General features: G+C 55.4%; 1 protein-coding gene across 3 annotated transcripts in view; it reads right to left on the bottom strand.

Annotated features, from left to right (window-relative positions):
• Window positions 1-223: 223 nt before the first annotated feature.
• LMX1B (LIM homeobox transcription factor 1 beta) overlaps window positions 224-17,493 on the bottom strand; it is an 87,815-nt gene continuing 70,545 nt past the window's right edge. Inside the window, exons 3-9 of one of the 3 annotated variants that reach the window (XM_049896263.1) lie at window positions 7,865-8,097; window positions 5,000-5,181; window positions 4,777-4,854; window positions 4,547-4,638; window positions 3,752-3,759; window positions 2,243-2,386; window positions 224-1,900 (exon numbers count right to left, since the gene is read on the bottom strand). In XM_049896263.1, coding sequence (XP_049752220.1) covers window positions 1,743-1,900; window positions 2,243-2,386; window positions 3,752-3,759; window positions 4,547-4,638; window positions 4,777-4,854; window positions 5,000-5,181; window positions 7,865-8,097 — 895 coding nt within the window. In that variant the 3' untranslated portion in view covers window positions 224-1,742. Of the gene's footprint in view, window positions 1,901-2,221; window positions 2,387-3,751; window positions 3,760-4,546; window positions 4,639-4,776; window positions 4,855-4,999; window positions 5,182-7,864; window positions 8,098-17,493 lie in introns of all 3 variants that reach the window. The other 2 variants (XM_049896261.1, XM_049896262.1) reach the window with 2 other exon arrangements.

Below are 17,493 nucleotides of genomic sequence, written 5' to 3'. Positions count from 1 at the left end.
AAAGCTGGAATGCTAGGAGACTCTGCAGGCTGGATTGAGTCAAATAAGTTGAAACGTAACAAGAAAAAAAGTCCAGGTCCTGCTCTTGGGTCTAAGGAAGTAAAAAAAAAAAAAAAAATTTTTTTTTTTTTTTTTAAGAACTTGGCTGCTAACCAAATGGTTGGCAGTTTGAAACCATCAGCTGCTCCTTAGAAACCCAATGGGGCGGGTCTGCTCTGTCCTATAGGGTCGCTATGAGTCGGCATCGACTCAGTGGCAATGGGTTTGGTTTTGGTTTTTTTGGACACTCAGAAGAAAGATATGACTTAGCTGTCATGTGTGTGAGGGCCAGGGGGATTCAGTTACAGAAGGACAGGTGAGTTTCCAAGGTCATGTGGCACAAACACTGGATCATGGGCCACATGAACAGAGGCAGAGCACCAGATGCAGGAGAGGTGATGGGCTGCCACTTTTGGCTGCCTGTCGTCAGCGGGAAGATTGGGTTGAGCTATTCCACACCGTTAGAGGGAACACTGGAGCTCATCTGGTGGTACAGTTTTAAGAAGAGCTAGAGAAGCTGGAAAAGCCTGGCTTAGAGAAGTGAGGACTCAGGGCCGGAAAAGGCAGAGGTGCAACCAGGATGAAAAAGCAGCAGACTTGGGGCCCACTAAAGTAGTGAGCTCCGCATCATCAGAGGTATACAAGCAGAGGCAGAGGTGGCTTGGGCAGAGGCCAAACATCAGATGGAGTGCCAAGCAGGTAACTTTTAAGGTTCCTTCCACCTGGAGGTTCTGTTATTTGGCCTGATTCTACCTGGGGCTCAGTCTCTACCCTGCAATTGGTTGGGTCTGGGGCTGCCCTGCCTACCCAGGTGGCCCCTATCTGGGCTGAATCTGGGACACATCTGGGTCCGCTGGGGTGTTCTGACATCACCCCATCCTCACCCCTTCCTCCCGTCCTTCCTTCCTCCCACTCCAACTGCTACCAGAAGAGGGTCCCTGTCCCTATCTGGCCTCCCCTCTCTGACCCTGGCCTCATTTCTCCTTCCTGACATGGATGGGGCAGACCTGCAGAGCATTTCTCTGTATCTGTTTATGTGTTTGTGGGCATGCCTTTAAGTGTGCATGTGTTGGCATGTGTGTCTCTGTTCCTTGGTATCTGCCTAGGCTCAGTCTAACACCCTCCAGCATCCCTGGGGACACCCCCTTCAGGGTAGAGCCGTGGTGGGCCTGGCAGGTCCACCAGGCCCAGTTTCCCCCTTCTTCTGAGCAGTGAGTTGGGACACCAGCCCAGGACGCACAGGCACATTCACTTCTCACAGGTACAGGCACCGCGCCACATATCATCGCCCTGGGCATGCGAGGAGGGCACTGCCTCGGCCTAGGCCTGACCATGCGGCTAGCTGGACACAGAGAAGACATTTAAAAAAATAGAATTTAAGCTTCCCAAAAAGAGATGGGGAGGGCAAAGGAGGTGATGGAGGCCGATGTGGGGTTGGGAGGTGAGTGGCTGTCTGAGAGCTCTGGGTCCCTGGGGGTGACAAGGTCTCTCTGGGCTGGACACAGCCCCTGCCCAGGCTGTGCCCATCTTCCTGTCCGGCTGTGCCCAGTGGCGCTTCAGCCAGGCCCCGCCGGCCAAGGGGAGGGCACCGTATGGCTGTCTGTAGAGTCTGTGCGGGTGGCGGGCCAGGAGGGCAAGGCTGGCTACTGGGGCCCGCTGTCCCCCAGGCCCTGGCCCAAGCGTCCGTGCGGCCCGGCTGGCCCTCAGGAGGCGAAGTACGAACTCTGCATGGAGTAGAGGCGGTCGATGGGGTTCCCCACGCGGGCCTGCAGGGAGCCCACGTCTGAGGAGCCGAGGAAGCAGTCGCTGAGGCTGGTTAAGGAGGTATCACTGTCGATGTCGTGGAAGATGGAGTCGTTCCCTGGGGGGCAGATGGGGCGTCAGGACCAGAGTGCCACCTGGGGCTCCTGGGGGCCCTATCTGTCTTGCAGGCTGCGTGGCCGGAGGCCAGGGAGGGACAAAATGACCTGTCCACCAGCATCTGTCCAGAGAGGCCGGGGGCCGTGGTAGGGCCCTCAAGGGTGCCTCCCCATCAGAAGGAGGTGGGGGGGCTGTGTTGGCCAGGCCTGCCTGGGCCCTTAGGCGGGAGGTGGTTAGCGTGGCTCCAGGCCTGCCCTGGCCTCCCCGGCAAGGTAGGGTGGCAGGGGCAGTACTGGGGGTGGCAGGGGGCAGGGCGGCTTACCATAGGGGTTCATGTGGTCACCTGGCATTTGGGGCGGCGTGAGGCCCTGCTGGAAGGGGTCGCTGCTGCCGTAGGGGCTCTGCTCCATGGCCACGATTTGCTGCTGCGGTGGGGCCAGCGGCGTGTAGGAGGCCATCATGCCCTCCATGCGGCTGGACAGGACCTCTGGGGACGCAGCACATTTTCACTGACTGGCCTGAGCTGCCCCATCCTGGCAGCTCTCCATGGAGCCTCCATAGATGCACCCCAAAGACCCCTGATCACTGCAGAAGTACCCCCAACCTCTCTATCAACCCCACACTGACCCCACAGTCCAGGGTGCCTGCTGCAGTCCTTTGGACCTCCTCCCGACTACCCCAGGGACCCCTCCCTGGCTGAGGTTGCCTCCAGCCTTATAGGGCCCAAAGGGTCACTAAGCCCACACATCTGACCCTCCAGTCCCTTCACCCAGGCACATACTTCAGCTCCTCTTCCAGAATCTGTTCATCAGAGGCCTAACAGCCCACCTCTCCCCTCCTTCTTTTCTCCACAAACAGCCTACCTCTCCCCTCCTTCTTTTCTCCAATGGCCCTGTCCTCGGGGAGCTCATGGCCCAAGGGAGAGGCAGAGCCCAAAGCAGGTAAAAATGATTCCACAAGTGGGTGTAGTGATCAGCTGTCCGAATCTGGGCACACCAAGCAGGGCCCTAAGCCGGGCCAAGAGGGTCCTGGAAGTCTTCCTGGAGGAAGAGGCCCCCACTGCCCATGTGACTTAAAGAACAGGGGTTCAACAGGCTCTGAGCTGGGGGCAGCATTTGTGCTGAGGAGCAGCAGGAGCAAAGACACAAGAAGAGAGGGAGCCCCATAGGATCAGGAAGTCTGGGGTGTAAGGGCCAGAGAAGGCCCATGTTGGAGATAGATGCTGCTCATATATGCAGTCTGAGGTGGGCCGGCTGAGTGGGGGTTTACCCTCGAGACTGTTGGCAGCCAGGAGAGGGTCTCAGCAGCGGAGACCATGGAGAAATGCTGGGAGAAAGGAGAGCTGAAGTCAGCAACCAGTGAGGAGGAGGCTATGGGAGAGGGGCTGGGGTCTGGATCCAGACAGTTGTAGGGGAAGACAGAGGAGGAGGGGCTTGAGGGACACTGGACAGGAAGCCATTGGTTCAACTTGGTGATGGATCAGGCATGGTGAGTGCAGGGCACAAGGATCAGAGCTGTCCCCTGGGTTCCTGGCTTGGGCGACTGGGTGGCTGGTGGCTCCATGTACTAAGAGGGAGGAGGGGCAGAGGGTGTTGTGCACACGTGGCAGCGTGGTCAGAGTGTGGAGTATGGTGTGGGCCGCGATGAGTTTGAGGAACATTCCTGGGGAGGCAGTGTCAAGGAGGCAGCTGGTAACACGAGAGGGTGAGACAGAGGATAGACTGTCCCGGGAGAGTGTACAGAGAGGGAGGGAGAACTGGACTCCAAGGTCATGCACTCAGAGGCCCTGGGCCCAGCCTGGGCTCTGGCCTGACCCCCCAGTCCTGTGTAGAAGGGGCTGCCCACCAGTGGCCCTGGCCTCTGCCCAGGAGTCCCCATCTCACCTGGGAACAGGCAGTTTTGGGGCCCCCACCCCACTTCGGCAGTCCCAGGGAGCTCCCTTCACCCATCCCTTCAAGGCCTTGGGCGCTGTGAGAAGGGTAGCCAGAGCCCCTTGACTCCACGCCCCCACGGGACCAGGGAGACCAGCCCTGGACTGGATTCTGATGTGGTAAAAGCATCTGGGCAAAGCCCAGTGTTGAGGGTGCCTGGCCCCTTCCCCTTCAACTGGCCCCTCACCACCCAGCAGGAGCTCACCCTGGACTCCCTGACACCCTAACAAACTTGGAGATGTCTCTTGCAGGCTTCCACTGAATTTGACTGTGAGCAGCAAGGTAGTATTATGTTTAAAGCACAGGCTTTGGAGCCCACACTTGGGGTGGAGGCCTGGCTTTGCCCCTTACTAGCTGAGTGATCCTGGACAAGTCCCTTAATCTCACTGAGCCTCAGTCTCCTCATCTGTGAAATGGGCTATGGCAATATCCTTCCTTGCAGGAATCTATTGAGAATTAAATGAGACAGAGTATGCTGAATGCCAAGCATGTAAACAGTTGCTCTCTTGATTGCAGAAATTCTGCCACCCCTCCAGCCACCCACCTGGCCATCCCTTCTCCTTGTGGTTCCCACCACTTCCCTACTTCATTGATCTCAGCCGGATCCAAGGCAGAAGTTCCCCAGGCTGTAAATATCCCTGGTAGAAGATTTCTTGGAAATATTGTCACAGGAGACTCTGAGCCTGGAGTTTCTTTGTCCCTGGCCCTGGGGGCACAGGCTGAGCCCCAGCCCCAGCTCACCTTGGCCCAGCCGCTGGGAGTTCTGCTGCTCCTGCTGCTGCTGGTGTCGCCGCGCCAACTTCTTCATCTGCGAGGGCAGTACAGTTTATGACCCCAAGACATTCCCTGTCCCACCCACCCCTGCCCCCCTTGCCTGTTGCCCTGCCCTCTCTACTCCCACCCCTGCCCAGAGCCAGTCGGGGTGTGGCAGAAAAAGGCCTCTCACCTTTGCTCTTTGGTTCTGAAACCAGACCTGGACCACACGCACGCTGAGGCCCGTCTCTGCCGCCAGCGTCTCTCGGACCTGGCCAGGAGGGAGACAGACAAGTCAGGCCCAGCAGGGGCAGCAGCTGAGAAGTGATGGAGGCGGGGAACTGGGGGGTGGGTGGGGAGGTGGAGGGATGTCTCTGCCCTCTGCATGGCTCCACCCCATCCCAGCTGCCCCTCACCTTTCTGCAGGGCTTGGAGGAGACCTCAAAGGAGGCCTTGAAGGCTCTTCGCTGCTGCGTGGTAAGGATGGTCCGCGGCCGCTTGGGCCTCCGCGGGTCCTTCCCGTCATCCCCGCTGCCCTTGCTCTGGCTGCCCTGCCCCTTGGCCGGCTTCATGTCTCCATCCTCGTCCTCGCTCTTCACTGTGGGGGACACAACCTGGCCTGTCAGGGGGGACCAAGAGGCAGTCCCAGGTCCCAGCCTTGTACCCTTAAGCAATTGCTGCCTGATGGGATCCCAGCACCTCCTGCTGACACCTGCCATGGCTCCCCAGTACCCTCAAGATAAAGTCTGCCTCTTTCCCCTGGCCCACAGGCCCTGCCTCTTCTGGTCCCTCATCTGCTGTCCCCTGCCTTGCATCTGTGTGACCCCATCCCCAGCATACAGCCCTCACTTCCTCACCCTGGCCCAAGGCCCCCAGGCCTGCTCTACTGACCACACATGCAGGCACACAGGGACATACTTTAGCCAGGAGCATGCAGAGAAGATGCCCCTGTTTGCCAGGCCTTTCAGGGTGACTTAGGGTCCCAAAGTCAAGGGAGGCAGGCCATGGCTCAACCTGAGGAAGGGCTTTGTCACTGTAGTAAGCTCCCTATCCACCCGTCTGTCCCTGAGCAGGCCACTACTGTGTGCAAAGGATAACCACACATGCAGACACACATACACACAGGCACGGCAGCTGCTGCACACACATTCAGGAGAACAGAAACACAGGCCCCGTGGAGGGCAGGTACAGACACCTGCACATATACACAGATGCACACTGTTGGTTGTGCCCATGCTGCCGTGTATGGATACACATGGGCTCACACACGTGGGCAGGTCTGCTGGCCTCATCCTGCCAACAGATCCCCTGAGGAGAGATGCCGGCATCTGGAGCCTTATTCCAACCCTAGGCTTACCCTGACCCATCTTGTCTGGGACCCACTTTATCCTGCTGCCGTCTGGTACCCTGGAGACCCCAGCCCAGGATACCAGCCTTAGAGAAAAGCCACAGGGCCTGGGGAAATGGACCACTAGCCCAGTGCCAGCCAAGCACTAGGGTTTAGGGCCCTGAGCAGAGAACCCAAGGAGTCTCCTTCCCTCAAGGTTCCAGGGACTAAAAATTGACAGGCAAAGACATACACGCCAGATGTACTCACAGAGTATTCCTGACCAAAGTGTGCACACACACACACATGCACACTCACCCACCAGTGCACACACCTACAGATTGGCATGTGTGCCCACAAAGGCCCAGGCACACACAGCTCATGGATATATTCACACATACACACAGGCCCGTGCTCACAAGCAGGGACACACCAGCATGTACACATCTGAGCAGGCACACAGGTGCACACAGAAGCAGATACACCTGCATGCACCCAGAGACACGCCCACCCTACTATGCACACTGTCACTTCTGTGCCTAGAGTGCTGGGTCTCAGAGATGCCTGCTGGGGATGGATGGCAGAGCCTCTCTACCCCACCCTCTGCTGTGCCTCCTGCTGCCCCTCGTCTAAACTGGTGGTCCCCTTCCTCAGGCCCTGTGGGGTCTCCCTCAGAGCATGATCCCCTGTGGAGGGGCAGGCCTCCCCTCTCTGGGATCCCCCCTCGGTCCCCAGGGTAGGCCTGGTATGAAGGGGCCACTACGCCTGGGCAGTCTCTGCTCTCCCACAGGAGCCCAGGCAGCCACAGGCCTGGCCACAGTGGTGGCCTGCTCAGGGGTGTACAGGTGGATGAGGAGCTCACTACCTCTACCAAGGGCCCTGACAGTGACAAAGTCCCTCCTCAGGTTGAGCCAGGAGTGGGCTCCTGTGATTTTGAGACCTTAAGTCACCTCGTAGGGCCCAGCAGACCAGGGCATTTCCTCTCCACACTTCTGGCGCAAGTCCTTCCCCACTGCTCCCAGGAATGACAAGGACATCGGCCACCTTCCCAGACTATCCCTCCTTAAGACTTATTCCTGGCTGGCCTCACCCTTCCTGCCAAAATGACCCTAAATGAGTTCTTTTGGGAGCCAGAGAAAAGTTGCCCTCACCCGAGGAAGTACGGTCTTTCCCTCTACCACAGAGGGCTCCAGGCCCCCTACCCAGCCAAGAGGGAGGGAATAGCTCAGGGCTGTCTGCTCCTCACTGCTGAAAGCCCTGGGGGGCCAAGGAGGGGAGGACACATCAGACATCACCAGCCCATGTCCTGGCACTGGTAAAGACTCCTGCTGTGCTGTGCCATAGTGCGACCACATTAAGGAAAAGAGAGGGTGAGGATGGTGGGCCAGAGAGCAGGGTGTGTGTGCACGCATGTGTGCAGCCACATACGTAGGTACGTGATGCATGTTTGTGCTGGTCTATATGTGTACATATATGCATGTCTGGGTATGTGTACATGCAAGTGTGGATACCTGGGTGCAGGCTTTTATGTGCTTAGGTATATGAGCACATGTCTACACACATGTGTGTACATGTATATATACTCCTGGGTATGGGTATCCAAACATACATTTTATGTATGTACCAAACGTACGTTTTATATATGTCTGTGTATTTATGGTCATGTGTATGTATTTAGGTGCACAGGCATGTGTGCCCCAGATGGTGATGTCTGTGGGTACATTTTGTGTGTTTGTGGTTGTGTGCCCACTAGTGTCCATGTGCACCTGCATGTGTGCATATGTATATGTGAACACCCTAGTGAACACACGTGCATGTATATAGTGCGTGTGTCTGTGTGTAGCTCAAGTCATGGGGTCAGGAGGAGGCCTGCTCTGGCTGGGATGCCCCTCTGCAGTGCCTTACCAGGCCGCCCTCCCCGCTGCCTGCACCCCAGCTCCAGACCAGGGCTCACCGGAGTCAGACTCGTCGGGGCTTACGGAGCTGAGCAGGTCCTTCTCTTTCTCGTAGTCACCCTTGCACAGTAGCTGGCCCTCTTTGAGCACAAACTCATCGCCCTTGCGTAGCTGCCGCTCACACACGCAGCAGCAGAAGCAGCCCAGGTGATACACGCATTCCAGCGCCCGCATCACGAATTCAGTGGGTGCAATCTTCTCCATGCAGCCGCTGCACTTGGCTGCGAAGAGCCTGTGGGTGCACAGAGTCGGAGTGTTGGGTTGGATTCAGGGCTCCCTTTCAGAGGTCACTGCCTATTAAGGGCCTCTTCCTCCTGCCACCCTGACCCTCAGCACAACTAAGAGGGGCCCTCTCTAGGTAAGGAGCAAGAGAATGGGAGGGCCCTGCAGCCCTGCTCCTCTGGTTCAAAGTCCTATGACTGTTCCAGGATCCTTCCTGCTCGGACACAGTGGCCACTAGAGGGCAGTGTGCAGGGTCAGCCTTAACCTTCCCAGGGGGCCAGGCTGATCTCCACCCTGAGGAGGACAGGCAGGCCACAGGTTCTATCTACCCCCACTCTCAGGTCTGCTCAGTCTCCTCCCTGTTCCTCCCATGTCCTCACTCCCACATCTAAGCAATTCCCAGCCCTGTCCAACCTACCAACTCTGGGTTCCTCCTCTCCTCCCTGAGCTCCTGGCCCCCAGTCTTGCCCCCTCCAACCCAAATCCACACAGAAACCAGAGGGATCTTCCTAAAACACATATCTTATCATGCTGCTTCCCTGCTCTAAACTCTTCCATGGCTCCCTAGTGCCCTTAGGAGACTATCTAAGCTCCCGAGCCTGGTACTCAATGCCCTTCTCTTATAATTCTCTGCTCCCTCAGGCTGTGGCTCCATGGAATAGCCTTCATTTTCTCCAAAGCACCATCATGATAACCTTCTGATGTGTCCTTTCTCCACTTCTTGTCTTGGCTAATGCCTACTTACCCCTCTGTTTCAGTCTGGGCATATCTGCCAACAGACATTCACTGACCATGGACCTCATGCCAGCCACTATTCTAAGCATTTTATGTGCAGAAACTAATTTAATCCTTGCAACAGCCCTATAAGACAAGAATGGTTATTAATTCCATTTTAGAGATGAGGAAACTGAGGCACTGGAAGGCAGGGTTGCTTGCTCAAGGTCACATGAGTAGTAAACGATGGAGCCAACTCCACAGCCTGGATCTGATCTGGTTCCTCCATGACACAGTGGTTCCATCTCTGAGACAAAGCTGGATGGGGTCTGCACGTGCTTCTGCCCAGCGTGGGCAGGCAGGTCTAGGCAGTGGGGCCCCTCCTCTACCCAGGCCTGTTGACCACTCCTCCCAGCCCTTCTACCCTCGTCACGTGCCCTGCTCTGTGGGAACTCAGCCTCAACAACACTTTGATGGAAAAATTTATGAAGAATCAAATTATTGCTGCTGGGAGGGAATTAAAACCATTTTTCATTCCCGGAGTCCCTGGGCCACGTCTGCGGGAGCCACCTTGGGAGTGCTGCGCACATCCCATCCCTCTTTATGGCCCACCATCACGGGCACAGATTACAGCTGCAATTCTCTCCTAATCGGTTCTGGAACAGAAACGGCCATAAATGCAAGGCACTCAGCCTGCCTCCCTTCCCGGGGCTACCATCAGTGCCGCCTACAGCGAGCTGGAGGGGAGCGATGGACAGGGCCAGCCTGAGCTCTGTCTGCCACCCTGGCGTGGGCAAGAGCACTCAGCTTGGGGACACCCCCAGTGACCCCTCCCACTCACCTCTATTCTACCCGGCAGGCTCCTACTCATCCTGTAAGGCCCAATTCCAATGCCACCTCCTCTGGGAAGTCTTCACTGATGCCCCAGTCTGGGGAAGGCACCTCCTCTATGCTCCCCTGAGCTTCCCTCTGGTCTCAGTTCCCTCTGCTATAAAGTGGGGATGTCAGCAGGACCTCCCTCAAAGGGCTGTTGTCAGGATTCAATGACATGAGCATGTAACTCAGTGAGTGAGTATCACACTGGAGTGGTAACGAATGTCCCTGTCAGCCCCAACTCCACTGGGGTTCCATAAGGTGGGACCTGGCTCCACCTAGTCCTTAAGGAAGCCTCAATGAGTGTTCACCAAGTAGGTAAGTGAAGGCTGGGGTAGGCTGGGCACAGCCAAGCTCAGGCCAGGACGGGCAGGCGGAAGGCTCTGCCCAGGCGCTGTGTTCCAGGCAAGGAAGAGCTTTAGGCCACACGGCGCCTTTGTCAAAACTAGAAAAGGCACCCTTCCTCCAGGCTACTCATCTTGCACCAGAGTGCATGGCTCCACGAGCAGAATGTGGGCTGGATTTCAGCTTCTATGTGGCCCTTTGGCTCGGCACCCTTGTGCAGAGTACCACCTGCCCAACTGTCCATGGCAGCCTTGGGCGGAGGCCCATTCTGGTTCTCAGGCCCTAAGGAATTGGGCTGGGGAAGGAGCCCAGGTGTGCAGAACCTGCTCTCTGACATGCAGGACGCTCCTGCCCTATCTTGTCCCCGCTATCGCTCTGTCCCCTCCGCACCCTCTACCTCCTGACCTAGGGGCTTCACTGAGTCTGCAGCCTCTGTAGCCAGTGAGTGGGCAGTGCATGGCTGCATCTCTGTGCCAGCATGGAGGGGCCGGGGTCCCAGGGCCAGGATCATCGCACCCGGCAAGGAAGCCTTCTCAGGCTGGGGGGGTGTGGTGGCAGGAGGGATTGTGGCAGGGTGGGTGACCCGCATTTGCAGCCGCCACCGCCACCACTGTGCAGGCTGCACTAGCATCAGTAACAGCCGCACTAATGCCTTCGCAGCAGGGGGTCGATTGCTACTTTCTCCAAACTCATCAACACAATCTATTATTAATACTTCTCCAAGGGCTCTGTGCCGCCATTATGGAGGCAGCGCCAGCCACTCGGGGCATCATCTGTTATCTAGATTGCAAAAACTCGGGAAATAAAACAAACCGCCCGTGCTTTGTAAACGGAATGTGCCATCAGTTTGGTCTCCAAGCATCTCTCCACCCAATAAAACATCGGGGGGGATGCCATGAAATACTCACTCCCAATTACGGGGCTGCCTTTGTCTAACACGCAGGGTAAGAGCTGCTAACTGTGGGGGTGGGAGGAGTTAGGGGCACGGCAGGGTTCCCACCTCTCTGCGAGCCCTCATCCCCTTCCTCAGTTCCTCCCAACTTCCCAGAACCAGCCATTGAAAAAGTTGAGCCACAGGAGGTGACATGGCTTAGAGCTCAATGCCTGGTTCTGCCACTCGCTGGCTGGTACTGAGCAGATAATTTCCACTCTTAGAGCATCAGCTTACTTATCTGTATAATAGGTTCAACAACATTGCCTGCTTTGCAATGTGAAAATGCAATAAGCTGTTGGGTGTAAAGTGGCGGGCACAGAGGGCATGTTCTGGACTGTGACAGGCTTTATGAGGCTAGGGGCAGATCTCTCCCCCATGAATGCTTCCAGGAAGCTGCAAATCCTGACTGGAGATGCAGAATTGCTCAAGCTGGAAGGCTCCGAGCTTTCTGCCTCCCTTGCCCATTGGGAAAGGCCTGACAGAGAGGAGAGGGTACTGAGGTTGGAGCCCAGCTCCTGACTTCAATCCTGACTTGGCCACTTACCGGCTCTGTGACCTTTTGGGCAAATTTTAGTCTCAGTTTCCTTATCTGTAAGATGGAGATAATAGTTCCCACTCCTCAGAATTGTGCTGGGAATTCAAGATGGGTGTGTTTCTGCTTCCCACACTTGGGTGGGAAGTCAGGATGGGGCAGGGCCTGGAAGTCAGCGCAGGTGGGGGTGCTGAAGCTCCATCCCTGTCTCACCTCATCTGGGGCAGGAGGCCTCAGGGCAGACAGCCCAGGAGGAGCCTGTGGCTTCCCCCTCATCTCCCTGCCCTCTCAAGTACCATTCTCCCCTCCTCCCATCTGGATGCTCCATAACCAGAGGATAGCTTTCTCACACCACAGGCACAGAGGCTTAGGGGCAATCTACATGACCCCCGCCCCTCACCACCATTTTCCACGTAAACTGCCACACCTTTGCTTATGCTGCCCCTATAGCCTAGAACACCATTTCACCCACGCCAAACCTTTGCCTGGCAAACCCCTGTTAACTGTTAAGGATTTAGCTTGGGCATCACTTCCTCCAGGAAGCCCCTCTCCAGTTGGAGATAGATGCCTCCCTCTCTGAGTTCCCTGTCCTTGTGCCCCCTCCTCCATTACAGCACTTACATAAGGACTCCACTTCATATAATTTCAGGTCTGCTTCCTCCTCCTCCCGTTCTGCCATGGTCACCCCTATTGACAGAGCTGAGCACAGGCCCTACACACATTAAGGTATGCAATAAATGTTTGTTAACTGGATACTGAACTAACTCAGTATGTATGGCAGGGCAAGTCAGTCCCTACCCAAAACTTGGTCTGCTGGGAGTCCTGCCCACCTGTCTTGGAGAGACAGTGCCTCCTGGGAGGGAAGCAGAGTGTGGGGCTATGAAAAGGGAGAGGGCCCGGGAGCGGGCAGCCTGGGGTTCCAACCTGGTTCTATAACTTTCTTGCTGTGTGACCTTGGGCAAGACATTTAACCTTTCTGAGCCTCACATTCTTCACCTGTAAAATGGAAATGATTGTACCTACGGCTAACTGAAGGGTCGAATGCACGTAAAGCCCTTGGTACCATGCCTAGCATGTGGAAGCTCAGCACTAGCTGCTCTCTGCCTTTCCTCTTTTTTTGGCCCCATGTGTGTCCAGAATGCTTCTGTTGACACCGTTGCTGGGTCTTGGTGGTTCTGCACTGGCAATGGGCTTACAGGTCTCAACTGTCCTTCCCTCTCACAACCACCCTGAGTTATGGACTGACCCTTCCAGCTGCTGTTTGGGCCTCTGTTGGCCTGAGCTGGAGAGCACTCCTGGCCTGCCTCATTTCTCTGTCTGTCTGTCTCATTAACATTTATTGAGAGTTTTTTTAATAATGCTCAGTTACCATCTACCTGCATCAGCTTACTAAGTCCACAAGAACCCTGAAAGGAAGATGCTACTTCTATTCCTGTTTTACAGATCTCAGGACACCAGGGTGCAGAGGGCAGGTTGCTCCTCCAAGGCTACAGAGCACAGCAACAATCCACCCGGCTTCCGCCTGCTCTGCGTGTCCAGGTGCTTCTCTGCACATCAGTTACCCGTGCCCTGCGGCGTTCTGGGTACATACTCATCTGTCTGCCCTCGAGGCTGTGAACCTCAGGAGGCAGGGACCCCATTCACCCCAAGTCTTTAGTGCTCAGCATTGAGTCTGGCCCCCAGTAGGTGGGGCTGAGTGTGTATTGTGTTTTAAAAACCAAACTGAACACCTCCCTCCCCTAAGTACCCCCACACATGCGTATTTTTTTCCCCAGTAGGATCATCTGTGATTACGAAGTGAAAAATTCCATTTTTAGGGATTTCCTTTTCTTGAAGAGTCCCAGGCCGTGAGGACACATCTCCATCTCACTCTGAGTTTTTATTAATTTATTTGTTTAATGCTCAATTTATTAAACTCATAAAGCTAATAAACAAACTGTAAAAACCAATTTTTCTAGAGCATTTGAACATGGATTACAAATCTGATTAATTTATTTCTCTTACACCATTGACAGCTGCAGGGACGAATGTAGTACAGCCGATTCTTTTACTTTGAACTTCAATAAAATTGGCTTCCTAATGTCCCGGGTGAGGCCACTCCAGCCTCTCTGGATGGGTCTTCAGGCCCAGGTCTTAGGGTCCCTATAGCATGCACCAGGCTTGAAACCCTGGCAGAGTCCCCAGTACTGGGACCTTGCAGAAGTCCCTTCTCCTCTATGGGCCTCAGTTTCCCTGTCTGCCTAATGGAGATAATGATAGAGGCAACCTTACAGGGCCAGCCTTACAAAGCTCAATAAATGGGGGCCATGACCACTGTCATCATCTCTCCAAGACATCTAGCACCCATTCACTGCTCTAAGTGGAAACTCCCCTGCCTCCTCCTCATTGTACTGCCATTCCCACACCCCGTCACAGCACTTGACAGTTTCTGAAGCCCTTGTGGGTGCTTAAAACAACTCACTCCCCATATATATGCCCTCTACTCTCAGTGGGCCTCCTCTAGCCCTAAAAAAACCCTAGTCAGCCCCTCCCTCACTACCTCAGCAGTCATTTCCAGCCTTTGCCACCCTTCTCCAGCTCTTAACCACTGCACTCCTGCTCAGCGGACAGTGTTCCCTTCCATTTCATTAGAAAACAGGTGTTTTCCTCCTTAGGAATGGAAACACCCAAAGTCTGGTCTTGCCTCCTCACCAAGGCAAATCAAATCACATGCCCTCTTCACTTCAGAATGTTCCAGAGTGCCCAACAACTTCAGACTAATGCCCAAAGACCTAATCATGGCACTCAAGGCCCCACCCACCCTGCCACATCTGGCCTCAGACCCTCTGCTTCAGCTACCCAGCCTTCTCATTGCTCCCTGAACACAGAAAGTCCCATCCTGCCTCCTTAGCACTTAAAATTCCATCTGCCTCTAAGACCTATATGCTCTTGCTCTTTCCTTTCCTTCTTGTTGAACTCCTCTTCATCCTTCAAGACCCAATTTAAGCGTTACCTCCTCTGTGAAGCCTTCCCTGATGCCTACAGACCCAGCCACTCTCCAGCTGTTTGTGTGTTTTAAGTCCTCACAGAGCTAGAAATTAGGGGCTCTATCTAATTTCCCCCTCCCCTCCACTAGGCTCTTTGGATCAAGTAGGTGGTTAGTAAATGTTGAATGAATGAACAACCTTGTGAGAAGTGAGATGGGCAACGAGGAAGGACAAGAGAGTATTGGATACTCCACTTCTGAGGGCCCAAGAATGCCACCAGGTAACCAGATATATGAACTCGTCCTTCCCTACCCCTTCAGAACTACCCAACTCAGACTCCAGTTTCCTGATTTTTACCAATGAAGCTCCATGCACACCTCCTGTTAGGCTAGGAGTCCTGTAGCAACCCCACTAACTGCACCCTCATCCCAAGTACATGGGGAAGGCATGGGGGAGGGGGACATGTTTGTCCTTAAGGACTTGCCCCTGACCATAGCTAATTGGGCAGGCCCGGACACCTGACACGAGGTGGGCCCATTGAATCTGCTATCCTTCTGTCTTTCTTCTGCTCACCCAAGAGCCCTTTGTCAGGCCTCCACCCTCAGGTGTGTGGCTTTCCACACCTCCAGCACCAGCTGGGTGGCTTTGAAGTCATATCCTTTCTTTGAACCCCAGTTTCCTCTTCTGTAAAATGGGGCTGTTGATCCCTCCTTCACCAGGTGATTGAGAATCCAGTGAGTTTTAACCCATGTGACAAACCTAACCCAGTGCCTGGCACAGTGGTGACCTTAACAGGTGTGTGTTCCTCTTCCTCCTCAGTCTAAGCCTCACCGTGGTCCCCCAGTGCAGGCTCTAGAACTTTCTCACATCAGATTTCAGTCTGAAGTCCCCTGATGAGATCATGGGTCTGTGCTCTTCCTGTCTGTCTGTCTGCCCCTTGGTAAGTATGAGCATCTGTCAGACCCTCATCCATGGCCAAATCAGGGACCAGGCAGATTCTGGGCCTGATTTCCTTTAGGACCTCTCCAGGCCCAAGACCCCCAGCCCTGGAACTGTGTACCCCATAGCCCCTGGAGCAACCACTGCTGGAAACACCCTCCTCCCTCCATGGGGACCACAAGACTTGGCCCCTGGAACCACAGTCCCTCTATCCCCACTGGCTACACCCTCTTGCATTCACTCAGCAAAATCCATGGAGGCGGACTCTGAGCCAAGCCTCCTACGAATGCTGGGGGAGAGAGTCGGATCAAATTTTGCCCCACGGGATCTCCCGCAGCAGTATGTATGCTTTGATGGGGTACACTCAGCAAGCTGGGAGGCACAGAGAGCTGTGATAGTCAATCCAAAGAAGAGTGGGGGACTTCTTGGAGGTGACATGACACATGGTTAAGAACCTGGCTCTGGAGGGAGAAGGAATGGGTTTGAATCTCAGCTGTCTGACCTTGGCTAAGCCACCTCCAGTCTTTGAACCTGTTTTCCCATCTGAAAATGGGATGACAATTCCACCTTACAGGTAATCACGAGAATGTATTAACCACTCTGCACCACACCTCCCTCTAGGCCAGTGGCAAGGCTCCCATGAGGGGACGGTTGTAGAGCACTTAGGACAGGGCCCTGAACATGGCAAGTGCACCGTGATGGGGGCTGATGCCATTATTCCTTGTGTGGTTGTGATGCCTGTGATGATAACTGAAGGATGAGCTGGAGTTCACAGGAGTGGGGGCAGGACCTTGGACACTCTTGTGGGCCCATCTGCTGCTGCCAGAGTCTACCTGTCACTTGGAGGAGCTGATTGGGTGAGAGCAGGCAGAGGGAGCTGCCTGGCCTCCTCCCTGTCCGACTCGCTGACATCTCCCCCACGTGCCTGCCACGTCCTTATCATTCCGGGTGTAGCTGTTTTTTATTTTGAGACAAAAAGGGGCCTGTTGATGGGAATCCAACTCAAACCAGCTGCAAACATCTGCTTTGATGCGGCCGCGGCGGGCTGGGCGGGCGGTGGCGGGAGCCGCAGGCGGGGGCCCCGGTGCGAGCGTCAATCACGCGGCTGGAATGTGCGCGTTGTGGCTGGGCGCTCTGACCCGCTGCCGCTGGCGCGCACGCCTTGCAGGGCTTCTCCGCGGCCTCGCCGGGCCGGGGCCGGGCCTGCAGTGAGGGCTGCCCCGGCGCTTCCTGCGGGCGCTGCGCAGACATGGCTGTGCGGGGCCGCCGCCTCCTTGGCCCTTTGATCCGGCCTGGGGCACTGTCGGGAGCCCCCCAGCTGAAGCTGGAGGTCACCGGCCAGCGGCAGGGAGGGACCGGCACAGCCGGGAGCCTGGGGTACCATCCAGCGGTCAGCCTGGCCAGGCATGCACACGTTCACTGATTCCACAAATATTTATTTAGCACCTACTATGTGCCAGGCACTGTGTGGAAGCTGGGGATAAATTCGTGAATAAAAGGGACAACCCTTCCAGGTGCCACGGAGCTTCCATTTTAATGGGTTTGGGACACGCAACAAAGAGAGAAATCCACAGAATACAGAGTATAACAGATGGTGACAACGCGATGGAGAAAAATAAGGCCGGGAAGGAGGGGGGGCAAAAAAACCCAAAAACCCATTGCCCTGGAGTTGATTCTCACTAATAGGTACCCTATAGGACACAGTAGAAGTGCCCCATAGAGCTTCCAAGGAGCACCTGGTGGATTCGAACTGCCGACCTTTTGATTTGCAGTGGTAGCACTTAACCACTATGCCACCAGGGTTTCCATGGAGGGGGCAGCAGGGTGCTGCAATTTTAGAAAATACAGAAGTGTTACTGAGATCTGCCATTTGAACAGAGACCTGAGGGAGGATATCTATGAATACCTGTAAGAAGAAAGTTCTAAGGAGAGGGAACAGCAAGTGCAAAGGCCCTGAGGAGGAGCGCCTGGGTTGCTGAAGGCTCCTGTGACTGGAGCAGATGAGTGAGGGGAAAAGGGTAGGAGACTGGGGCAGAGAGGTATGGGGGTGGGGGGCAGATGGTGTGGCACTTTTCCTCAAGTGAGATGGGAGCCCTGGAAGGC

Source organism: Elephas maximus, chromosome 9 (genome assembly GCF_024166365.1).
Source record: "Elephas maximus indicus isolate mEleMax1 chromosome 9, mEleMax1 primary haplotype, whole genome shotgun sequence".
NCBI lineage: Eukaryota > Metazoa > Chordata > Mammalia > Proboscidea > Elephantidae > Elephas > Elephas maximus.
The sequence above is the reverse complement of the archived record's forward strand: the minus strand, read 5'-3'. Positions and strand labels throughout refer to the sequence as shown.